The 23,740-nt window shown below is 49.2% G+C and overlaps 2 protein-coding genes across 3 annotated transcripts in view; one reads left to right on the forward strand and one right to left on the reverse strand.

The window, feature by feature from the left end:
- The window catches only part of Sytl3 (synaptotagmin like 3), a 54,873-nt gene extending 33,595 nt beyond the window's left edge, over positions 1-21,278 (forward strand). For both annotated transcript variants that reach the window (XM_055615945.1, XM_055615946.1), the window contains 8 exons: positions 893-1,027; positions 7,391-7,569; positions 11,729-11,831; positions 16,408-16,578; positions 17,900-18,005; positions 18,864-18,966; positions 19,852-20,057; positions 20,923-21,278. In XM_055615945.1, the coding sequence (XP_055471920.1) occupies positions 893-1,027; positions 7,391-7,569; positions 11,729-11,831; positions 16,408-16,578; positions 17,900-18,005; positions 18,864-18,966; positions 19,852-20,057; positions 20,923-21,032 (1,113 nt within the window). In that variant the 3' untranslated portion in view covers positions 21,033-21,278. The remainder of the gene's footprint in view (positions 1-892; positions 1,028-7,390; positions 7,570-11,728; positions 11,832-16,407; positions 16,579-17,899; positions 18,006-18,863; positions 18,967-19,851; positions 20,058-20,922) is intronic.
- A 253-nt stretch (positions 21,279-21,531) lies between these two features.
- Ezr (ezrin) overlaps positions 21,532-23,740 on the reverse strand; it is a 43,361-nt gene continuing 41,152 nt past the window's right edge. The window contains exons 12-13 of the mRNA XM_055615947.1: positions 22,767-23,018; positions 21,532-22,577 (exon numbers count right to left, since the gene is read on the reverse strand). Of these exons, the coding sequence (XP_055471922.1) occupies positions 22,413-22,577; positions 22,767-23,018 (417 nt within the window). The 3' untranslated portion in view covers positions 21,532-22,412. The remainder of the gene's footprint in view (positions 22,578-22,766; positions 23,019-23,740) is intronic.

The raw sequence follows: 23,740 nt of genomic DNA on the forward strand, positions 1-23,740 counted from the left end.
CACTGACCGGAGGCTAGCCACATGCCGCATGAGGACACTGGGGTGGAGAGATGGCAGGAAACAGTGTGGTCAGAAGGGGCCGGCCAGCGTTCCAGCTCCTGTGACGAGACATGCTGTGTCTTTTCCCCTGTGGTGCGATGTGCTCCATGAGGGACATCCCAACTTTCCTCAGGCCTCACACCTGACAGTCTGAATGTCGGTGTCACGGTGCATCCTTGGCATGTCCCTCCGCTGCTGCCTCCCAGGCAGTCACAGCCCAGTGGCTGCTTGATGGGTTGTGGGAGTTGAGGGATCCAAGCAAGGAAGGGAAGGCTGTGAATAGACATTGCCGACCATGTGGACCCCACCCCTCGGATGTCCTCTGTGGCCAAAGTCTCAGCATGGAACCTCGCTTATCAATTTTATTTTCCTTCAACTAATTTGAATGGGAAACCACCTGTGAGGTCAGTGGTTAGCTCCGAGAAGTACAGCTGTAACATTATAGAAGAAATACCAATCATTAGCAAAAGAAAAAAAAAAAAAAGGAATAAATACAATTTAAAGGCGCATTTCCCTGCTTTACGAGCACATTGGAAGTGAAGTTTCTCAGTATGAATACTATATTTCATGTGCTTACATGCCACAATCATTATTAAGGCCCGAATTTAAACTTCCTTAACATAGTCTAGAGTCCGAAGCAGCCCACCCGTCAAATTCTTCTGGCTATCCCTAATGCTTGTGTCTCGGGGCCCTGCTGGTGTGTGGGGTATACACTCATCCGAATACATGTCTTGCTCCTCAGCCACTAGAACTGTGTGTGTTGGAAGCATCAGTTCACAGGTGAAGGCTGGGCTCGCTGGACTCGCAGTCGAGTGGGGTGATGGGCTATGATGTTTGCTTTTACCCTCTCTAGAAGGCCAGCACGCCCGATATTCTCAAATTGTGCCATCAAGAAGATCCCAAGGACCCTCCCAGCCCTGTTTTGAAGCAAGATACTCTCCCAGCCAGTCCAACACACAGCACTGTTTTCTCTGGAGGCTCGAGACACGTAAGTCCAGTCCTAATACCTTACACAATGAGCCGTGTGGTTGTGAAGATATCAGGGTATAGAGAGGTAGCTCAGCAGCGGGGCACAGGCCCAGCAGGTACGCAGCACGGCTCTGTGCTGATCCTCAGCGCCAGGCTAGACAAGGTGCGGGGCATTGAACGTGAATGGCCCCCGTAGGCTCATATATTTGAATGCTTGGCCCTCGGTTTGATAGAACTGTTTGGGAAGGATTGGGAGGTGTGGCCTTGTTGGAAGAAGACGTCACTGGCTTGAACTTTGAAGTTTCAAAAGCCGATGCTGTTCCCAGTTAGCTCTCTCCCTGCCTCATGCTTGTTGAGCTAACAGGAGCTCTCCTGTTGCTCCAGCACCGTGCCTGCCTGCTGCCAGGCTCCCCACCAATGACTGTCATGGACTCACCCCCTGAAACCGTAAGCTCCCAAGGAACTTTCTTCCATAAGCTGCCTTGGTCATAGTGATAGTGAGAGAAAAGTAAAGACACACAGGAAGGAAGAGACTATGGTCTCGTGGTCAGACTCTAAGGGTAGAGCTAGGAGGTGATTTCTGTGAGATTTGGAGCTAGGGAAGGCCTCAAAATTATGTTGAGGCCAGCTTGTCTTTTCACCTTTTAAAAAATGTCATCTTGTTGAGAGCATTGTTGTATCCTCAGAAAGCAATTGGTGATTGTGCTTGTTTTTGTCAACTCGACACGAAACAGAGGGAACCTCAACTGAGGAACTGCCTCCATCAGATTGGCTCGTGGACAAGTCTGTGGGGCATTTTCTTTGGTGATAAATGGCCAGAGGGCAGCCCAGTCCTTTGTGGGCGGTGTCACCCTTCGGCAGGCGGTCCTGGGTCGTATAAGAAAGCAAGCTGAGCAAACCAGAAGCCAGTGAGCAGTGTCCCGCATGGTCTCTGCTTCAGTTCCTATCTCCTGGTTCCTGCCTTGAGCCCCTGCCCTGGCTTTCTCCTGATGGATTATGACCTGTAAGCGGAAAGAGACCCTTTCCTCCCAACATTGTTTCAGGTCACGATGTTTATCATAGCAACAGAAAGCAAACCAGGACAGTAACAAAATAAGAGTGTGTTTCAAGGAAAAGTTTTAAAGTTTGTTTTGTTTCTTTGAGACATAGTCTCTGTGCATAGCCCTGGCTGGTTTAGAACTCACTATGTAGACCACACTGGCCTGGAACTCAAGAGATCACCTGCTTCTGCTGCCCAAGTGCTAGGGTTAAAGGCATGCGCCACCATGCCCAGAGGAAATGTTTTAAAGTCTGATGATCTCATTTATCAAGGTTTTCTTCTCTGAGTTTTCTTGTGGTATATGGCTTCATGAGCTGTGGAGGTAAAGTTCTGTTCTGTGTAGAAGCTTTAATAGAATTTTCCTTTTTACATTTTCATCTGTGCTCTAAGGCTAATTTTATTAGGCTATTTAATCAGTACAGTATTCCTTGTTTTAAAAAGACTGTCTTTCCTTTAGAGACTTGATCATTTTGTCTCATCAAGTCTTATAAGGGAGATTCCTATCCTAGACTCTGTCCCTGGTCACAAGGTCTTTCCTTATGCCCAGACCACCTTGTCTTGTTTGTAAGTTTTGAGATGTAAGTCTTCCAATTTTACTCTTCTTTTTTAGGATGGCTTCATTATATTTAAACTCTGTCTTGTTTCGAGACTGGCATTTGTAGTCACCTATTCACTCATTTACTAAACAAAACTAAATGCTACTTATGCCTAGAATTTTAATGAGGAAACACTGCCTCTCTTAACAGTTTTTATCTGTTTTGTGCTGCTATCACAAAACACCACTGGCTCGGTAATTTGAAAAACAACAGAAATGTACTGCTTACAGTTCTAGAAGATGGGATTCCAAGATCAAGGCAGTGGCAGACTCAACCTGTTAAGGGGTTGTTTTCTCCTTTATCCCACCATCTTCAAGCTGTGTCCTCACCTGGTGGGAGCTCCAGGATTATCATATTCCTGGCATCTTCTGCATGAGATCTATTTTGCTTACCTGCCCTTTATCAGCTGTTCGTCAAAATGTAATTCCCAAGTCCCCTGAGTGGTGTCTCACACCCGTGGGATCCTTGATAAGCACCAGATGACCGGGTCAATCACCCATCACAGCTCTCATGCTCTGAAAGCCTACATTGGTGGCTTCTCATCTGAGACGTTCTCCTGTGACCCCGTCCGTGGAGGGCACTGGTAGTCCACTTCACAACTGAGCAGCCTGAGAGTCCAAGGGTCAGATGGCTTACCGGAGTCCTTCAGGGGCTGTGGGATTTGTGGTCAACTTGGGACCACAGACTATCAGATATGCTTGTGGAGCTCTTGTATGGACTGGTTTTTCCTACTTGCACTGTCCCCGTTTCTTCTCTCCCTATAGCTGATCTCTGCCTGGGAAACGTTTGAGAATTAAGGTTGGGCAGAAGAAATGGTTCAGTGGGCAAAACTATGATCCTGATAACCTAAGTTCAAATCCCTGGGACCCTATGAAAGCCAGGTGCTGTAGCATGTGTCTCTAAACCCAACACCTCTACTGTGAGATGGGTGGTGGAGACAGGAGAATATCCCAAAAGCTCAATGCCAGGTAGCTTAGTGGAAGGTGGAAGGTGACACCCAGATTTGTTCTCTGACCTTCACATGTGCACTGTGGTATATGTGCCTTCACACACACACACACACACACACACACACACACACACACACACACACATCATACAAAAAATTATTTTTGTTGTTGTTTTGTTTTTCGAGACAGGGTTTCTCTGTTTTAGCCCTGGATGTCCTGGAGCTCCTTCTGTAGACGAGGCTAGCCTCAAACTCACAGAAATCTGCCTGCCTCTGCCTCCTGAGTACTGGGATTAAAGACACCCGCCCAAGAAAATGAAATTTTAGAAGGTGTTCTGGGAAGAGTTAAGGCCATGACACTGAGGAGAAAGACACTGTCGTAGGCCTTTTTTCTTAGGAGAGTTTCTCTTGGCTTAAACTCAATAGGCATTACATTCTCATCTCTTCTTACTTTTTTTCCTGGGATGTACCCTTCAAGTTTATGATGGTGAGTTTAGATTGTTGTCTTGTTGTAACATCTTTTAAACCGAAGCAGTGCTTGCCTGAGGGATTCAAACTTGCATAAGGCAAAGAACCCACTGTTTTAGTTTTTTGAGACAGGGTTTCTCTGTGTAGCCTGGGCTGTCCTGAAACTCATGCTGTAGACCAGACTGGCCTTGAACTAACAGAGATCCCCCTGCCTCAGGATTACAGGCGTGCACCACTCTGCCCAGCTTACTTTGTTATCTCTTGTCCAAATGCATTGCCTGCCCTTCCTAGAGGAATTCACAACTCTGAGAAACAAGGAACTGGGCTAGGAAAAGCTTATGAAATCTCCACTTACACATAGACATGGGCAAAAAAAAAAAAAAAAAAAAAAAAATAGAGACAATTCCCTCCCAAGTAGTTGAATCGGGACAAAATTATAGCAAAATGTTATTTTGGGATCATGTTAATAACGTCTAAAAAATTCAAGGCTGGGGCACGGAGCAGCAGGCATGTGGAAACCACATGATGGGTGGAAATGGTTGTAGCTTCCCCAGAGGGCAGTTAGAGATACATGCATATATTCAAAAGCCTTGAGGTGTCTTCTTCCTGCTTCTGCCACGAGGGCCTTGTGTATGCTAAGCACATCCGCTACCACCGAGTTTCACTCCCAGCCCTGTGGCTTCTCTTGAATAATTTAACAGACAGGAGACATTTTTAAAGAGCGCCCGGAGTATACAGTATGGATGTCCAGGGCAGCGCTGTTTATAATTGTTTTAATTTTGGAAATTTGGCAGCACAGCAGCCAAACAGAAACAAGTTATGGTTCATATGTACGTAAGATGCTTTTAACTGTGTGAACACCAGGATAAGGCAGAGTATTTGGGAGGGGCTGGTAGCACACGGTTTCATAAAGAAAAAATAAGGTTGATTAGATAAAGTCGATCAGCAGGTGGTTTTGAAGCAGCCTGCGCTCAGACAGGAAGGAAGGGAGTAACTGAAGAAGGGGAATAGTTCTGAAAGCCTGGTGGCGCTTTTTTCCTTTTTTAAATCTCGTGTGCGCACGTGCTCATGCCTGTGACAGCGGCGTGCACGCCTTGTATCCCACGTGTGGAAGTCAGAATAACCACAGGCATCGATCTTCACCCTCTCCCTGCTTTGAGGCAGGGTCCCTTGCTCCCACGGCTTGTGCGAGGCCAGCTGGCCTGAGAGCTTCCAGCGGTTCTCCTGTCTGCGCCTGTAGGATCAGTGAGATTACGGATGTGGCTGTGTGTGGGTTGTGGGGACCTGACCCCCCAGCCCCAGGGTTCTTAACACAGGGGTGGGGATAGATGTTATTCTTATTGTCGTTATTTAACCACTCTTGTACAGTACACACATTGTTTGATACCCTATACATTTTGCAGCCAAGAAGAAGACAAGAGCGAAGAAGGAAAAGGTCTGCGTGGCTTGCAAAGGGCCCGTATGGTGCCCATACACTTGGGCACTGTCCACAGGCAGGGTTCTAAGCCTCTTTATCCTTATAACTGAGCCAACACAGCCTTATGAAAGAGATTCTGTTTTACAAATGAGGAAACTGAGGAAAACTGCTGGAGACCAGATGGCCAGCAGGGCTTAGGCCAGGGTGAAAGTTCTCCTTTGTAGTACTTTGCACTACTTTTGTTGTACTTTTTCATGTGTTTTTGGTTATCAGAATTTATTACTTAAAAAACAAACAAGCAAACAAACAAACATTGCTACAGTTTTTTCTAGATTTTTTGCCTTTGTGACATAGACAGGCCCAGGATGACCTTGTGACCTTCAGGGGGTCCTTGGCAAGTGAGATAGATTCCTGATCACTGGTGGGTGAGCTGGGTTTCCTTTCTAAGGCAGACAGTGCCCGTGGCTCTCCTGGGAGTCAGGCAGCCCTTCTCCGTTGCCCCCTTGGGCCAGAACCTTTTGATTTACTTGATTTGCTGCTCAAGTTGGAAGCTTACTCTGAAGTTCTGTTCTGGCTCTGGGGAAAACAGAACTGAGCTCAGACAAGGCCGTGGTAGAGTAGCAGCCACTGCCAAAGGACTTTGTGCAGAGGGCAAAGTACTTCTCCTTGGCTGAATTCTAGGCAAAGGGCTCCTTGGGGTATTTCCCAGTCCTGGGCATGGAACAAACCTAGGACCTCCTGCCTGTAGGCAATTGCTGTGTGGCTGAGCTATAGTCCCAGCACAAATGCTGTTTTAGTGACTAGAATTCTTTAGTTCTTCCATTTCCCCACCTCTTCCCTCTCCTGGGCAGCTCCCTTCTCTTGCCAACCCCTCTCCCCATCTGTCCGGTCTTCATTTTTAATCTTCACTCATTCTCCTTGCCTCACTATCCATGTGTCCTTGAGCATCTGCCATTTCAGAGTTGTTTTCTATTCTGGCACTCATGTGGTTTGGTAAGAAGACATTTTTCTGGGGCTGGGTGTGGCAGAGCTGGCTGTATTCTTGGCTGGTTGGTTCAGGTTCCAGGCCCTCTGAGTTGGTTTGGTTTGGTTTTTCTCTCAGTCTGCTGTAGGGTTTCTGGGTTTCTTTTCAGGGAGTTTTTTTGGTACAGAGGAGCCAGTCGGGTATTAGAAGCAGAAATTACTTAAGCTTCATGGTTCCTATAAAGTCAACGTGATGAGATGAACTAGTCCCAAATGGTGGGAGCCAAGTAGATTTAACAGTGGGAAGATGACTTAATCTTTCAGTCACAGGCATCCTGCGACACTTCATCTATCATTTAAGCTTAGACTCTTCTAATATCTGAAGGTAATTTCATGTTTACTTTAGGTGCCCATAAAATTTAAATATAATTTATTGTTACCTTTGTGCAGTCCACATAAGTTATTTTGTGAAGCCTTCTTCGTAACTCTGAGATCAGTATTATGTTTTTCTCTGTTAGACTTTGACACAGCCAGTGAGTAGCAGGGTCAGCCCTGGATCCCATTTCCCTCTGATCCCCAACCCCAGCCACTTTGTCTCTCTGCTTCTATGTACACACTGTCCGGCCAGGAAAGCCACCTGGCCCAAGAGTTATTCTCGCAGAAGGGCACACGAGCAAGTCCACTTCACCCGGTGACCTGAGGTGAAGACTGACTGGGTAGCCCTTTGTTGCCAGGCAGAGGTGTAAGGAGGCAAGGCCTGCTGAGGATGCCCATCACCTTGCGGTTCACTGGGTGGCAACTTCGGTTAGCAAAGTACAAGCTGGGATGTATTTACCAGTGTAACGTGAGTCAGGGCACATGCGCCGTGTGAATTGTGATGATTGTGAGAACAGAACTGCAAGATATTTATAAGCAGTGAAGTAATTTATTTTGTCTGCCGTTGATTTCAGGGAAGCTTAATTAGCATTAACAGCACCTGCACAGAGATGGGTAATTTTGACAATGCTAATGTCACTGGAGAAATAGAATTTGCCATTCGCTACTGCTTTAAAAGCCATTCTTTAGAAGTATGCATCAAGACCTGTAGGAACCTCGCCTACGGAGAAGAAAAGAAGAGAAAGTGCAATCCGTAAGTGGGTTTGTCTTCTGTTGTTTTTAATTGAATTTTTGGCGTCAGGCAGCTATTGCACCTAGATGTGTGACTCACGGAAGGGCAAAGATGGGTCAGTAGAGAATCAAAGTCTGGCTTTAAGGCCCTTAGGCTCTACGGGCCTTTGGATGCTCAGGGGGTATTTTAGACCATTGGAGTTGCTGTAACAGAAGGCTGGTGTTTATCCTTGCAGTTGAGGATGCTGGGAGTCCAGGTGCTGGCAAAGCTAGTGTTCGTGGAGGGCCAGCTCCCCGGTTCATAGGTGGACAGCTGAGCCCGTCATCCCACGGGAGAAGGGGAAAAGGGCAAGCAGTCTGAGGACTCCTTTATGAGAGCAAATCCCGTTCCGTGAAGGCCACTCGTACGCCTATTCACCTCCCAAAGGCTCCACTTTCAAATATAATCACGTGGGAGTTAAGTTCCAACAGAGGAGTTGAAACTTAGGGGCACAGACATTCCGAGTACATCAAAGAACCACAGCCAGTCGGTGGGGAAAGGAGGCCTGCAGTGAAGGTTGTTGGAATTGGAGTTCACACAAGAAAACCAAAATTAGCATCTTCCTTCCCGCAATTCATAATGACTTCCTCTTGAAGATCTATTTCTTTTATGTGTATGGATGTTTTGCCTGCATGTATGCATGGGCACCACATGTATGCAGTGCCCATGTGTCCTGATTACTTTTTTGTGATAAAGTACAATGACCATGGAATTTTATGGTTTCAGAGGGCTAGAGTCTGGGATGGAGTAGTATGGGCTCACGAATTGACCCTCAACCACAAGGCCGAGGGAGGAATAGGGAGAGAGAGACTGGCTGAGCGTAGTGCTACACCTCCTCCAGCATAGCCATGCCCCCTAGTTCTTCCCAGAGGGTGCCACCAGCTGGGGGCCAAGCCGTCCCACATATGAGTCTATGGGAGCCATTCTCATTCAGGCAATCAGGAGACGGTGGAGGGAGTCAGAGCCCTTAGCACTGGAGTCACGGCCACTGTGTGGCTGCTGGGAACGGAGCCCAGATCTCATGCAAAGCAGCAAGTGGTCCTAACCACTAGGCACTCTCTCCAGCCCCTCACAAAATAATTTATAAAATTTCCCCCACTGATATAAAAAAGAAATATCACTATTATGAACAAAGTTCCCCATAGAGGCGTTAGCCACTTGGATTTCCCCTGTGGTAAACCTGTTCATATTTTTAAAAATTGCTTTGTGTGGGTGTGTGTGTGCATGAGTGTTCGTGCATGCACACACCTGCCTGCATGAAGCTAGGAAGTGATACAGGGCCTCATGCATGCAGAGCATGTTCTCTGTCACTAACTTACATGCTCAGTCCTTTCCCAGCCCTTGGGAATGTGTTTCTTGGTGCAGAGGGTTAGGCCTCAGCATGCTGGACATACACTCTATGGCTGAGCTAGACCTCAGCCCTAGGGAAATGGTTTTTAAGCCCTATTTCAAATAGACTGGATCCCCTGTTTACAATAGGGCACTAAAAGTTCTGCTGTGTGTGTGTGTGTGTGTGTGTGTGTGTGTGTGTGTGTGTGTGTGTGACTTACTCCAACTATTGCTCCTTTTCTAGGTTATTTGTGATGACTTTTCTTGGAGAGAATTTGATATGATAAATTTTTCAAGCCTTTGCCTTCTAAGGCCTGGATTTTGAGGTTAGGACTCAGAGGTGGAGCATGTTCTTCACATGGACAAGGCCCTGGCTGTGACCACCAGTGCTGCAAGAAAAAAAGATAGAAAGAAAACTCAAAACAAAAGCAAAGTATGTGGGAGGGTGAGACAAGAGGCCTTGTGAGTCAAGGCCAGCATGGGCTCTATAGTGGGTTCTGGGACAGTCTGAACTGTGTAGCAAGATCCTGTCTCAAGAAACCAAAACCAAATCTCTTCAGCAACAACAGTTTTTATAAATCTGCTTCTTTGTGTGTATGGAATTCCCATGCCACTTGAAAATTATTGATGCATGATTATGTTTCTATTTTCTTCTAATATATGAATGCGTGTATATGTGTATATATATGACATATATACAAAATTATGTGTGTGTGTGTGTGTGTGTGTGTGTGTGTGTGTGTGTGGTATGTAGATCATCTCATATTAAAAGTAGAAAATTGGTTTCCTAGCAAGGCTTAAAGCAAGGACTTCCCCTCTCTAAATTGTTTTAATTTCTAGTTGTCAGGGGATGGCAGCAAAAGCAATGGACTGATAAGCTAATCAAACTCGCCTCCATTCTGAAGTCTTCAATAGCTCCTCAGTCATGCATACCCATCAAAATACAAATTTATAGAGAGATTACAATTTTTCATAAAGACCCTTTATTGCCTGGTCTCAGCTTCTGTCCTTCTGTGGACCCCATAGCCTGGGGATCTGGGATAGCCTTGGTTCCCAAAAAAACCCTCTGACTTTCACATTTCAAAATTTGGGATATTTTGTCAAAACAATGTTTGTTTTTACAACAAAGAAAGACTTAAATTAATTTTTTTAAACTTTAACCTTAAAATACTAGAAAAAATTCTAAGGATATTAATTTTACAAATAACAGAAGAAATAAAAATAAAACACAATAGAGAAAATAAAAAAACACAAATGTAGGCTCTCTGTAAAGGAAAACGTGTAGCTAATTTATCAAGATAAAGAGAAAAGGATAAATATCAGAAGTGAAAACAAGTAGTTCTTTTCTATTTTGGTCTTATTGGCTTGTTTGTTTTTCAAGACAGGGCCTCTTTGTGTAACAGCCCTGGCTGCCCTGGACTTGATCTGTAGACCAGGCTGGCCTTGAACTCAGAGATCTGGCTGCCTCTGCCTCTCAAGTGCTGGGATTAAAGGTGTACACCACCAAGCCTGGCCACTAAATTGTCCTTTTTATTGTAAGGAGATTGAATTTGGCTTGATGTATTAAATTACGGGATAGGGTTGCATGTAGTCAGTGGGAAGTGCTTCCTGTTAGCATTTGCCCTGTCATTTCTAGTTTTATGGCATTGTATGTATGTGTCAGGAATATAGGCTTCTACATAACAGCAAAAACTAGGACATAGGAGTCTTTAAAGGCTAATGAGTTGTGATAATTAATAGAGTATAATGGCATGTCGGAAAACAAAGGGATCACAGCTCCATCAGCATGGGGGATGTTGATGAGGAAAAAAGCAAGTTACAAAAGCGCAGATGAAGCCAAGCACTGTGGCGCATGCCTGTAACCCCAGCACTCAGGGAAGCAGGAGCAGGTGGATCACTGTGAGTTCAAGGCCAGCCTTGTCTACATGGTGAGTCCAGGACAACCAAGGCTACACGGAGAAACCCTATTTCGAAAACAAACAAACAAACAAACAAACAAACAGTGTAGATGAGCAGTTCTACTTCCATAGGTTCAAAAACAGGATCTTTAGCTGGGAAGAGTATAGTTTTTGAGGTCTCTGAGAGCAAAAAAGTATGAGTCATGAATTTCCATTTTCCTCCTTAGTTCTGAGGGCTCAAGGGTAGCAATGGGTGGAGATGGGAAGAGGGGGCTTGGCACATCCTTGGAACAACTGGTTCTGTGGTCGTTATCAGACTGGAGGTGAGGAACTGAGACATTCTAGACGTGGGGTCTGAGAGAGCAAGGTCGAGACCTTTGCCCAACACTTGGCTGAAGCTGTGTGAGTCAGAAGTTGCTCACACAGCACGTGGCCTGTGAAGGGATCTCTCAGTCAGTGAAGGGCTTGCCCTGCAAGTGTGAGGACCTGAGTTTGGATCCCCAGTAGTCATGTAAAAAGCTGTGCACTCGGAGGCACCTCCATAATCCCAGTGATGGAGAAGTAGAGACAGGAGGAGCTCTGGGGCGTACAGGCCAGTCTAGAGACCGGATGATGGTAACAATGTTAAAAATAATGTAGAGGGCAGTTAAGGAAGACATCAAACACCAGCCTCTGGCCTACACATGAAGGTACATATGTTAGACATACATGTGCATGTGTATGCGCACATAGGCACAACACACACACACACACACACACACACACACACACACACACACACACACCAGAATGCCATGTGTCTTGCCTATCAACTCAAGCTCCAACAGGGAATCAGGGCAGAGAAAACGCTGATGCTGTATTCTGTTCACCCAATGTTGAATTGCCTCTTTGTCCTTCTGGCTCTGCCCCATTAGGTATGTCAAGACCTACTTGCTGCCTGACAGGTCCTCCCAGGGAAAACGCAAGACTCGAGTCCAAAAGAGCACTCTGGACCCAACTTTTGAGGAAACCTTGAAGGTACTTGCTGGGCGAGCAAACATTCCTGAATCCTCCCCACCCCAGGTGGGGCCCAGGGTCAGAGTCCAGTGTGCCTCTTTGAAATTCTTGAGTCAGTTACATATAAATGCAGACACCTATACTTTTCTTCGTGGTTCTGTCAATCAGTGCCCAGTTGAAGAAAGGCAGACATGAGCCTTTGTACTCTGCCTGACTTGGAAACAGCTTTGGATTAATGATTTCTAAGGAACTGCACGTCTCACGCTAACAGCTGGGTGTGCAAGGAGACCCGAAAGATCGGTATGTCTTGTAATGTTTGCCTGAGTAGCAGAGAGGTGTTCTCAAGCAGAGGATTCTGGGAATGAAGCTGATGCATTTTAGTCTTCGGAGAAATGACTCTCTTTTGAAATACATGAAAGCCATAGGTTTCTCCTTTTATGAAAAAAAAAATGTCATTTTTATTAAGAACAACAAATTGCATGACCAGGGAGATGGCTCAGTAGGGAGAGTCTTCAGAACCCACATAGAGCCAGACTCACAGCACTTGTCCGTAGTCTCCTTCAGGAGGTGGGAGGTGGAGAGAGCCCAGAAGCCGGCAGGCCAGCTAGCCTGGTGGGCACAGCAGCAAAACAAGGGACCCCGTCGCACACAAGGTAGAGGGTAAGGGACGAGGCTGTTCTGTGACCTCCAGAGGTGTTTGTGCGTGTGCTCATGTGTACCCGTATTCATGGACACGCCCACCCTACACACCCATCCCCATCGTATGCCTATCCTATACAGACATTATATACATATCACACGTGCAGATAAACAAGAGGTTCTAAAGGAATTATTTGAATTTTCACTTTCTGTCCTACTGAAAAACGAGGTTAAGCTTTTGAGCTGAGCCAGGGGCCTCAAGCCTCATTTGAGGTGGAGGAAGTCCTAGCCATGAGCTGTGGCTGCTCCAGCCATGGGCTGCCTGGCCTGGAGGAAACCCCCGGCCAGCACAGGCAGCAACAAAGTTGCACTGGCAGGTGAAGAGGGCTTTGTCTGCCTTTCTTGGCAAGTAGTGGCAGTTAGGGGCCATGTGGGCCCTGGAAGGGCGCCTTGAATTCATTAAATCAGCATCATAATAGCCATTGTTTCCAGTGCTTCGGGTAAGCACTGAGGACGGTATTAAGAAGCTTCACTTGCCAACAGGAAATTAGACTTGGGGAGCTGGAGAAGCTTAGCAGGAACTCACAGTGGAGAGGCTGTCCTTGAAAGGTTGAGGTGGGAAGGGAGGAATCCCCAGTTTTGTTTTTAGATTGCAGATTCTGACTCAGCAGGTGTAGGTAGGGCCTGAAATGCCCTGTTCCCACAGACGCTGCAGGCCACTTGCTTCCTGGGAGAGAATTATGTGCTGCCTGGGACATTTAGGTTGATATTAAAATATTCGTCATAAGTCTAATAAGCTATTCTGTGTAAGACTGAGGCCCAAGAAATGAGATGTGAACTATTTTAGATAAGTATTTAATTAGGTAATTCAACTTAAAAAGTCTCACTTGCCTTATTTAAATTACATGCACAATCTCAAAGAAACCACAATTATAGTCTGTTAGGAAGAGTTTATGGTCTTTGGGAAACTTTTAGATGTTTGTGAAAGAATAATGTCTTTAACTTAATTATACAGCATTCTAACACAGACCAAAGTTAATCTTGAAGAAACTGCTGCAGCCAGGCATGGTAGTGCACGCCTTTAATCCCAGCACAGGAGAGACACAGGCAGGCAGATCTGACCAGCCTGTGAGTGCCAGGTCAGTCTTTAAAACCTGTGGCAGGATACCTGTCCCTCTGGCGTTGGCACTCAGGAGGATTATAAGGCGAGGGAAGAGGGCCGTGAGAACCACCTCCGGCTGGTTTTGAGAGAAGTGTGTGAGTCGACAGCCGTTCCGCCCTGACTCCCCCGTCTTGCCAGAGGTGTGCATATGAAAGTTGAGCCTTGGGCTAGAGAGGTGCTACCTGCGGACCCAGCACCCACGTAGAGAGAGCTTGGCATGTGCGTGTTACCTCAGTGCTGGACAGTAACGGGGACCCAGAACTCAGCCAGCCCAGCCCAACAGCTTTAGGCTCAGCTCAGAGGCCCTGTCTCAGAAGAGAAAAGGGAGAGCAATGGAAGAAGATGCTTAATTCAGTCTCCGGCCTCCACGTGAATCTCCACAATACATCCTACAGCACAGAGACACACCAGTCACACACACACACACATCCTACAGCACAGGGACACACCAGTCACACACACACACACACACACACACACACACACACACACACACACCATTCACACTTCACACGGCATACACACACCATTCACACTGTACACGGCATACGGCACCTCACACACACACACACACACACACACACACACACACATACCATTCACACTGCACACACACACACACACACACGCCATACACACACCATTCACACTGCACACACATACACACCTCTCACCTACCGCACACACCCAAATACACACCCTCACACCCATACCACATACATCGGGTTCACCATGCGCACACACATACACCACACACCACACACCACACACACACAATAACACACATACCACATACACTGCACACATATACTCTACTCACTGCGCACAAACGCACACACAACCCGCACCATAACACAAATGCACACACACAACACACATATCCTGTACACACACGGCACACACACACACGCACACACACACTGTACACACACACTATACCCTGCACACACACAAGTCTAAAAAAGTCAGTTGTCAAAGTGCTCGGGACAGAATGTCTCTGGGGTCCCTCTAGGCTCCAGGGAGGTTTCCACTCCCTTTGAGACCGTCTGAATGGGAATCGGAGGGGACAGAGACAGCACATTTGGGGGTTTGGTCCTTGTCTGCTCTTGTCCTCTGGCGCCGCTTATGTGCCAGACCCCGTGGTGGGCAGCAGCCTCGGGCCGCTGGTACAGCTTTGGAGAGCCCAAGGGGACAGAGTGCTCGTCCAACCAGTCAGCTCAATTACAGTCATCCTTTAGGGGCGAGCAGCCAGTGGGAACCTAGGAAATGCAAGCCTGAGTGTCTCCTGGAGCGCCCCAGGGGCCTGCAGGGCGGGAACCGGGACGGCCCTCAGGCGGCACCCTGGCCCCACTGCACCATGGGCCCGCAGCTGGCTCTTCTGGAACAGCTTCGTTTCTCACAGGGAAGCAGGCACAGCCTGAAGTCAGGGCTTAACTGACCTCTCGTGAGGGAAGGGGCAGGATGAAGTTTGGGATGATTTAGTCGTTTGACAGAGGGAGAAACAGAGCAGGGAACCAGTGTGGTGGCACAGACCTTTAATCCCACCCAGCATGTGGGCGGCAGAGACAGGTGATCTCTGTGAGTCTGAGGACAGCCTGGCCTGCATAGTGAGTTCCAGGACAGCAAGAGTTACACAGTCAGACCCTGTCTCAAAAACAACAACAACCACAACAACAAGGAAATGAAACAGGGATGTGGAAAGCAATAAAAAACAGAGCCAAGGACTGTGGAGCAGGAACATGGCTAGAGTGTCTAGACCCTTGGCCACGCAGATCCCAGAGGGAAGAGGAGGTCAGCCAGATGGGTAGGGACAGCAGCCATCACCACCACCCTTCTCTGTCTGCAAACGCAGAGAAGTCAGTATTTCGGTTCCTGTCTCCTTCCCTCTTGTCCCTCAGAGAGCGGGAAAGATGCAAAATTCAACTAGACTGCACGTGTACCCTCGGTGGCCGCGGGTGTCTGCTCACACCACGCCACAAACCCTGAGTAAGGCAGCACAGTGCAAAGGTCAACGGTGAGAGGTCAGGGCATCGCCACCCTCCACCGGTGGCTTCCAGATGGAGGTGGCATACCCACCTTAAGTGAGTCACTCACGTTAAATGGTACTGACCTCGCCAGGACTTGTGGAGGTCAAAGATGCCTGGTACAAGACGAGGGCCCGGCACCTGGCCTTTGTGTTCATTATCGAAAAAGTACAACGTACAGATTACAACGCAGGTTCTCAGAGGCTGAGAAGGGTGCTGCTCCCTGTGGCACAGCCTTCACCCACAGTCCTGATCTCTGGCCCCACGTTCCGCTCACATGCATTTTCTATTCAAGGTAAACACACTGGCATAAAAGTGTTATGTTTTGCATTTATTCATTATTTGTTTATTTTACTGTGGCACTGGGGACAGATCCTAGTCCCCATATCTTTTATACACAGCTCTGGTTCCGTTGCATTTTTAAGAAATCAGAAGCCCGGTCTTTAGTATTTTGGCATAATATTGGCTTGGTGTGGTGTGGCCCTGTGCCAGGCAGAGCCTGTGTTGACACAGTTCTTGGTTTGGTCTGCAGCAGTCCTGAGCTAGGCCAAGGGTGTCAGGTGGGAACAAGGGTGGGAGGGGATGAGAAACGGGCTGTGAGCGGTGCTGGGCAAGCAGACAGAGAGCTCTGTCTTGGCCCCTGGCTCCACACAGCTTGGCCCACCCCAACTACACCTGGACTCTGGCTGCAGCAGCCTCGGGGCACAGCCCATGTGGGTTTTGGGGGTGGTTCTGGGGCACCTGGCTGACAAGCCTGTCCTTGCATCTGCAGTACCAGGTGGACCCTGCCCAGCTGGCCACTCGGAGGCTTCAGGTCTCTGTGTGGCACCTAGGCACCCTTGCCCGGAGGGCATTCCTTGGAGAGGTGATCCTTCCCCTGGCCACGTGGGACTTTGAGGACAGCAAGACCCAGAATGCCAGATGGTACCCACTTCGGGCCAAGGTCTGACTTTGCAGGGGTGGGGTGGGGGTGGGGTGGGGGTGGGGTGGGGGTGGGGGTGGGGGTAGGGGTGCTGGCTGTATCTGTTACTGTTCTGTTACCGTGATAAATCATCATGACTGGAAACAGCTCAGGGAGGAGTTTATTGTGGCTTATGGTTCCAGGGAGGCATGGCAGCAAGCAGCAGAAGTGGGAAGCTTGGAGGTCACATCCCGAGGCCACACAGGGAGCAGGGGGGGCAAACTGGACATGGAGTAAGGTCACAAACCGTCAGAGCCCACTCCCCACTTCCTCAAGCAAGGCTCCACATGCCCAAAGTTCTGTGACCTCCCTAAATAGCGCCACCAACTTGAGTCTATGAAGTGGCGTTTTTCATACACACACACACACACACACACACACACACACTCGAGACATGAGAGACATGAACATGGCTAGGTTATCTCTGGCTGGCATCTATGAGTGTCCCATCCTGCCTCCTTTGGTGGAATGGGCTCGTGCAGAGTGCCAAGCTAAAGTCACCCTACCTGACGCCGGCTAAGAGTGTAGCATCCTGCCACTGAACAGGAAGTGAATGCCCACAGGCCTGCCACGGAGCTCCACCACTGGGGTACTCTGGGGTAGGTGCTTGTTCCCTAGACCTTGAGGGTCTCTGTTGGTACCCAAGGACCTGTTCAATGCTTCTGTGCAGGCCCATGCAGGCTCCCTGGCATCCTGGGTACCCTGAGGGCAGCTTCTCGCTTCTGGTGGTGGCAGACATGACCTTCCCTCCCAGTAGACCTCTCCATACCCAGGATGGAAAGTCCATCAAATCCAGGATCATCTTCTCTCTGGGCTTCTCACTCTGACAAAATCACTCATGACCAGAGAAGCCACTTCTGTAGACTGAATGGCATCTCTACAGGGGCTAGAACCCACAGCCTACACAGCTTACCTATAGCTTCAGGCATAGTCTGCAATGCTCTCTGCCCTCAGCGCCTGAAGGAGACCCTGGCATGGGAGGCTAGCTCGACCTAGAGCTGGTGAACAGGGAAGGACCTTAATCGTTTTCTGGCCTTCCCGCAGCCACGCTCTTCCCAGTGGCTTCGGATGTTGTCAGGACAGTGAGTTGCCCCTCCCATGCTGAGGGGCTGAGGGTGGCAGGGATGGGGCAGTGCGGGTAGAGGATGAGTCCACCAGGAGTGTCCATCCCATGTCTTGGCCTTGAGAGGGTCTGTGGGGGTGGGCCACCTGTGGGCTGCGTTGAGACTACCTGCACAGTACAGGTGCTTCTGAGGGGCAACCAGGAAGGATCTGGCTTCTGAGCTTTGCCTCTTGCCCCCAGGCTGAGAAATACGGAGAGAATATTCCTCAGAATAATGGAGAACTTGCTGTTCGAGCCAAACTGGTCCTTCCTGCAGGGCCGAGAAAGCTCCAGGAGGCCCAAGAAGGTTGGTGACCTCCAGCCCTTTGAGCATTTGTTTGTGGCACTGTCCCCAAAACCCGGAGGGCAGGCAGTCTGAGGTAGGCAAAAGATTTCCCCACTGCCCACTGATCCTACGCATTCCAGTCCCTGGAACTCGTGACTCGAGGCAATGCAGGTGATCAGAACAGGAGAGGCCTCCAATGTACACAACATCCTTCCTAAAATATAGACCGGCCAGTCTCCGGTGGCCTTGTTGGGGGGAAGAAAAGGGACAGTGCAAGAGCATGAATCCAGAGGTCAGAGGTAGGCTCTTTAAGAACCAAGGGTGCATCCGGGGCACTGGGGGCCCCAGTGCTCAGACATCAGGATGGAGTGGGTCAAGGGCATATCCTCCAGCTATTTAATTTAGATAATGCAAGGTATGTGGACACTAGGAGGGCCGAGGAGGACATGGAGAGAACTCACAAGATGACAGGTAGACTGGTGACTTTGGCAGGAGTGGGACACTCTGATCCTGAGCTCCCGGGGCCAGCAGCGTGCACCCTCAGGTGGTCACCAAAGCCTTCCCTCAGCCGCTCCTCGAGCCCTTCTCCAACCAGCAGCTACAATCGGCTTGCACAGCTTTTCTCCTCATGGTTTCCCCAGTCCTCTAACTGCCACCTTCCTGTGGGCATGTTCCTGGTCCTCTCACCGTCCGCACTCTGATAGAGGCAGTGTGCACCCAAAGCCCATGACGCTGGTGGGAGAAGTGTGCCTTTTCCTCCCACTGTCTTAAGGCCCAGGGGCTGTGGGTCCTCTCGGAGCTACCACCTTCTGGGTGTCAACACTGCATACTCACCGATCGGGAAAACAGGCCTAACTCAAGCTCTGACTTTCCTTCCAGGAACAGGTCAGCAAGTGCTTAATGGTCAACTTTGTTTGGTCGTGCTGGGAGCCAAGAATTTACCCGTGAGGTCGGACGGCACCTTAAACTCATTTGTTAAAGGGTTAGTATTAGATGTGTTGGTGAGTGTATATTGAGCATGGTCCAAAATCTGTAGGAAACACCAAAAAGGCCAGGCTGTTTGAATTCACCTCGTTTTAGCTTCCCTATGAAAACCTTAAAACAGGGCTGGTGAGATGTCCCAGTGGATAAAGGCACCTGCCAAGCATGATGACCCGAGGCCAGGCCCCTGGAGCCAGCCACACGGTTGGAAGGAGAGAACCAACTCCTGCAACTTGTTCTGTGACCACACGTGTGGGGCAAGTGCACCCGTTCTTACGTGCGTGCACAGGAAACACTAAAATGCAATTCGATTTTTGAAGGGCCATGGTTTCCAGGAAGTGAAATTTGGTCAAGCAAGGTTTACCTGGGAATAGCACATTTTAACCAGAAACCGAGACCTTATCAGTTCTTGAAATACCAGGAATTGGTTTTGAAATCAATTAACGTTTCCCTAGTTTCCCTAGCTTAGCACCTCCTCCTGGATTAAGCATCATATGGTCTTTGTCATTCTTAGTCACTACAGGTGTGCTAGGGTCCTCAAAGGAAACACTAATAATTACATGGTGTCTTGTCAGGACGGAACCCCTCACTACCACTGTGTATACCCTATGGCAAGTTTGCGTTTCTGAATCTGTTTTCCAGAGACTGGAGCAAAATGAAGCCATCTGTATACAGAGCCCTAGTCCCTAGGCATTGGTTTTAATGGTGGTGTGGCCATGAGGAGAGCTTACAGTGAGAGCCCTGTGGAAACAGGCACATCCCAGGGAGAAGGACTGCGGACAGGCCCTGGGATGCTAACCCAGTTCAGCGTAGAATGGGTGGGTACCTGTGGGGAAGGAGGCTGCATGTTGAGGTTGGCCTCAAGGATCCTGTTTTCCCTTTTCAGCTGTCTCACTCTGCCAGATCAACAAAAACTGCGGGTGAAGTCCCCCGTGCTGAAGAAGCAGGCCTGTCCCCAGTGGAAACACTCCTTCGTGTTCAGCGGCGTAAGCAGCTCTCAGCTGCGGCAGTCCAGCTTGGAGCTGACTGTTTGGGACCAGGCCGTCTTTGGTATGAATGACCGTCTCCTTGGGGGAGCCAGGCTCGGTTCACGTAAGTCTGTTCACTTTCTGTGGATGGGAGTTTATCAGGTTTCTGTCCTTGGAGATCGCCCAACATGGACACTCGGTTTCTATAGTGGAAATGATTCATCTGGCTTTGAACCTGCCCTGTCCTGCCATAATGGGAACTCCCCAGTCCAGGTCTAACTCTGTAACAGAGTGCTGATACAGCCAAGTATTTCAGCAATTTAAATCAGATTTGGATCAGCTAAAGAAACAAGCTCCAGGCTTCAGAAGTATTTACTTCTGTTCCTGGTGTCGATCATAAGAGGATTATTTTCTTAAGGAAAATCTCTTAGTCCGGACAAACATAAATGTGGAAGGACGTCACTGAGGCGACAGACAAGGGCGCCATTCAGTGTGGCTCACGGGGAGGTTGCTGGCATTGTGTGCCCGGCTTCCTACTGGGAACAGGCAGGTCTGAGCCCCATCTCGTTCTCAGCAGGGCCCTGACGCAGGCAGTCACCTACCCACAGTTCCACAAGGCTGCCAGGCTGAGTACTAAACCAGACTTGGGGCTGTATTCCTTAGAGAGCAAACAAGAAAACCCTTCCTCAAAAAGAACAAACAAACCTTCCCCTCAGAGCCGTGGCGCTCAACCTTCCTACCGCTGCGACCCTTTAATACAGTCCCTCCTGTTGTGGTGACCCCCAGCCAGAAAATTTTTGTTGCTACTTCATAACTGTAGTGCAGGATACCTGATCTACGACTCCTGTGAACGGGTCATTCGATCCCAAAGGGGTGGACCCATGGGTTGAGAACTGCTGCTTTCGAGCGTGGAAGCCTAGGGCTAGGGCTTGGGGTGAGGGAGAGAACAGGGTTAGCCTTCTCACCCATGGCCTTCTCTCTCATTGCAGAGGGAGGCCCTGCAGGCTGTACTGACTCGTGTTCGCAGTCTGGGCTTCAGTGGCAGAAGGTATTGTCCAGCCCCAACTTATGGACAGACATGACCCTCGTCCTGCACTGAGCGAGCCTGAGGTGACCGCCTACCTTCAAAGGTCAGCAGGCTGTGGGGTCACCAGACTCGGACCGCTGGATCCCCGGGAACCGCCTACGGCTGCGTGTGGTTAGAGGGACACACAGTTACTGCTGTCTCGGGAGTCGGGGAGGGTTACTCCCGCAGACGTGGAAACGTCCTGATTTCAGTTCGTGCTCACCAGCTGTCCACGGCTCCTGGCATTTTAGCAACAGAAATTTAAGCTTTGTTGTATGTGTTTCAGAGGGGAAAAAGAAGTGGTGAACATTGGCCACCTCCTCTCCTGTAGCGAGCCTCCCAGGGAAAGGAGCCCGTCCAGTTAGCAAGCTCCGCGACGCCTGAGGCAAGTCCCGAAAGGACCCCGTGCAAGCGGACGCGAGGCCTTGGAGAGCTTTCACTGTGTGTAAATCTGGTGTGGCGCACAGAAGGGAGACAAGCTGAGAACAGGAACAAGGCGCTCACAATAAACAGGCCGGACTCCCTTCAGGGCTGGATCGGAATGCTCTCAGTCTGTATTTTTTTCAAAGAAGAAACTGACAGGAAATTGAAGTGTGCATTTTACATGCACTAAACCCACTAACATTTTGTACAGCGGTGATTGATCAGTTGTTTCCCAACTGCCCCCACGTCAGATCAAGTGTCGCGATTACATGGTTCTTAATATTTACTTCTTTTATTCTGTAAAAGGTAACAAAATATACAGAACAAAACTTTCCCTTTTTAAAACTAATGTTACAAACCCATATTATCACTTATATATAAATACTATTCTCTACAGCAGATCATTAGGTATGTAAGTCCAATGACGTATGCTAACAGGTAAGCATGAAAAAAGCTTTGTATCGGAGAGTCCTGTACCGTCCACTCTGAAGGGGCCGCCGCGGACTCTGCCAGCGCCCTGGAGGAAGGAGGCTGTGCGGGAGCGTACCTTAGGCCCAAATTTCAAAATCATTTTCACCCCTCAAAACACAGAGATGGATCCTTCATAGAAATCAAGAACAAAATCGATCTGAGCTCATTTCAAACCTAGAGAAAGTATGGCACCCGTGTGTGAGCCACAGTGCTGTCCCTGGTGACAGCGAGCTTTGTGTCACACGGTCCAGCTTGAAGTTTTAGACTTTAGAGCCACCCGAATCCCTGCTCCAAACAGGAAGTGTCGGTAGCTGTTCTAACAATCTGGCCTGTTTGGCACTACGATACAAATGGAAGTAACCAGAGAGGACCCCCCAATGGGTCCTGGGGCAGAGTGCTTCTGCTGGTAACTGCAAGGGACTAGAACACGTCAGGGGGTTTCTAGACTTAAGAGCTACAGGGCCAAGGTGACAGCGCCCTGCCATGAGGTGCCCTCCGCCCTTGGTCCCAGCCTGGTCTCTACATGGCCTCGAACTCGTCGATGCGCTGCTTGGTGTTGCCCTGCCTGATCTGCCGCAGCGTCTTGTACTTGTCCCGGCCTTGCCGCATGTTCTCATTGTGGATGATGTCATTGTGGGTCCTCTTATTCTCATCCCGGGCCTGCGACAGCTCGTTGCTCAGGGTCTGCAACACGAAGCACGTATCTGTTACCCACCTGCCTCCCCTGCGGGCTGAGGGCGATTCCACGGTGACCTCGGGGAGTGGCCAGGAGATAGGGATTCGGAAGGGCAGGAAAGGGGTCCTCACTAACGCCTGCTGGCAGAGATGATTGCAAGCGATGCCCTGAGGGCCCGAGGGCCCCTGCCCACTCACCAGCAGCTGCCGCTGCACGCGCTCGTTCTTCTCCGCCTCAGTGATCCGCTTCTCCTCGTTGCGGTCATCCAGGATGCCCTCGCTGGACAGCTCCGCGCTGTAGCCCATGGGATCTGCCCCCTCATCCTGCAGTCCCTCCTGCACATGGTAGTTCACAGGCTCGTACACCGGGGGTGGCGGGGGCGGGGGAGTCGTCATCACCAGGTGTAGCTCCTCCTTAGTCTTCACCAGGTCGTCCTGGGCTTCTTTAGCCTTTGGGGAGGAGACCACTGGTCAGGTGAGAACCCATAGCCCGTCCTGGAAGAGGTGGTGTGGTCTGCCAGCAAGGAGCCCAGGGTTCTGCCTCCACTTGGCTCTCACCAGAGTGGCAGCACACATGTCCACACACACACAAATCAGGATTCCAGATGCTGGAAAGCACCATTTCTTTCTGCCTGGAAGAACAGGCTCATGGGCTATGTTCTCCAGCTGCCGGAAGTACCACCACTTGGAGTAAGTCTGTGCATGCATCTAGCTCTCAGGTTGTCAGTCAGGGGCCCAGACCCCGTCTCATCCGCCTGCACCCCCTTTCTAGATGTGAGCTCAGTCTGACCTGCCTTATAAATGGATTTCTTCACCTAATACTTTTACAATGAGGACTTTCCCTGAATCTTATGTTTTCTGCGTGCCATGGGTTGGAGAGCACGGAAAGAATGGATGGGAGACATAGGCCTGAAGCAGCTCCAGAAAGAGATCCCTAGAAGCAGGATACATGGAGAAGGGGCTTCTCAGAGCCTAGAGTTAAGTCCATGGTAAGAACCACAGCTAGACGCTCTGATGTCCCGTTCTCCGGTATATTCCACGGGCCACATTCTGCTTCAGGCTCTGTGACCCCATCGCAGGGAGTACCCAAGCAATTAGAATCAAAACCAGCTTCCGATCAGGGGGGTTTGATCGTGGCTGAAGAGCGTGGGATGTGGAACACAGGGAGGAAA

Source organism: Psammomys obesus, unplaced genomic scaffold (genome assembly GCF_907164565.1).
Source record: "Psammomys obesus unplaced genomic scaffold, mPsaObe1.curated_primary_1811, whole genome shotgun sequence".
Lineage (NCBI taxonomy): Eukaryota > Metazoa > Chordata > Mammalia > Rodentia > Muridae > Psammomys > Psammomys obesus.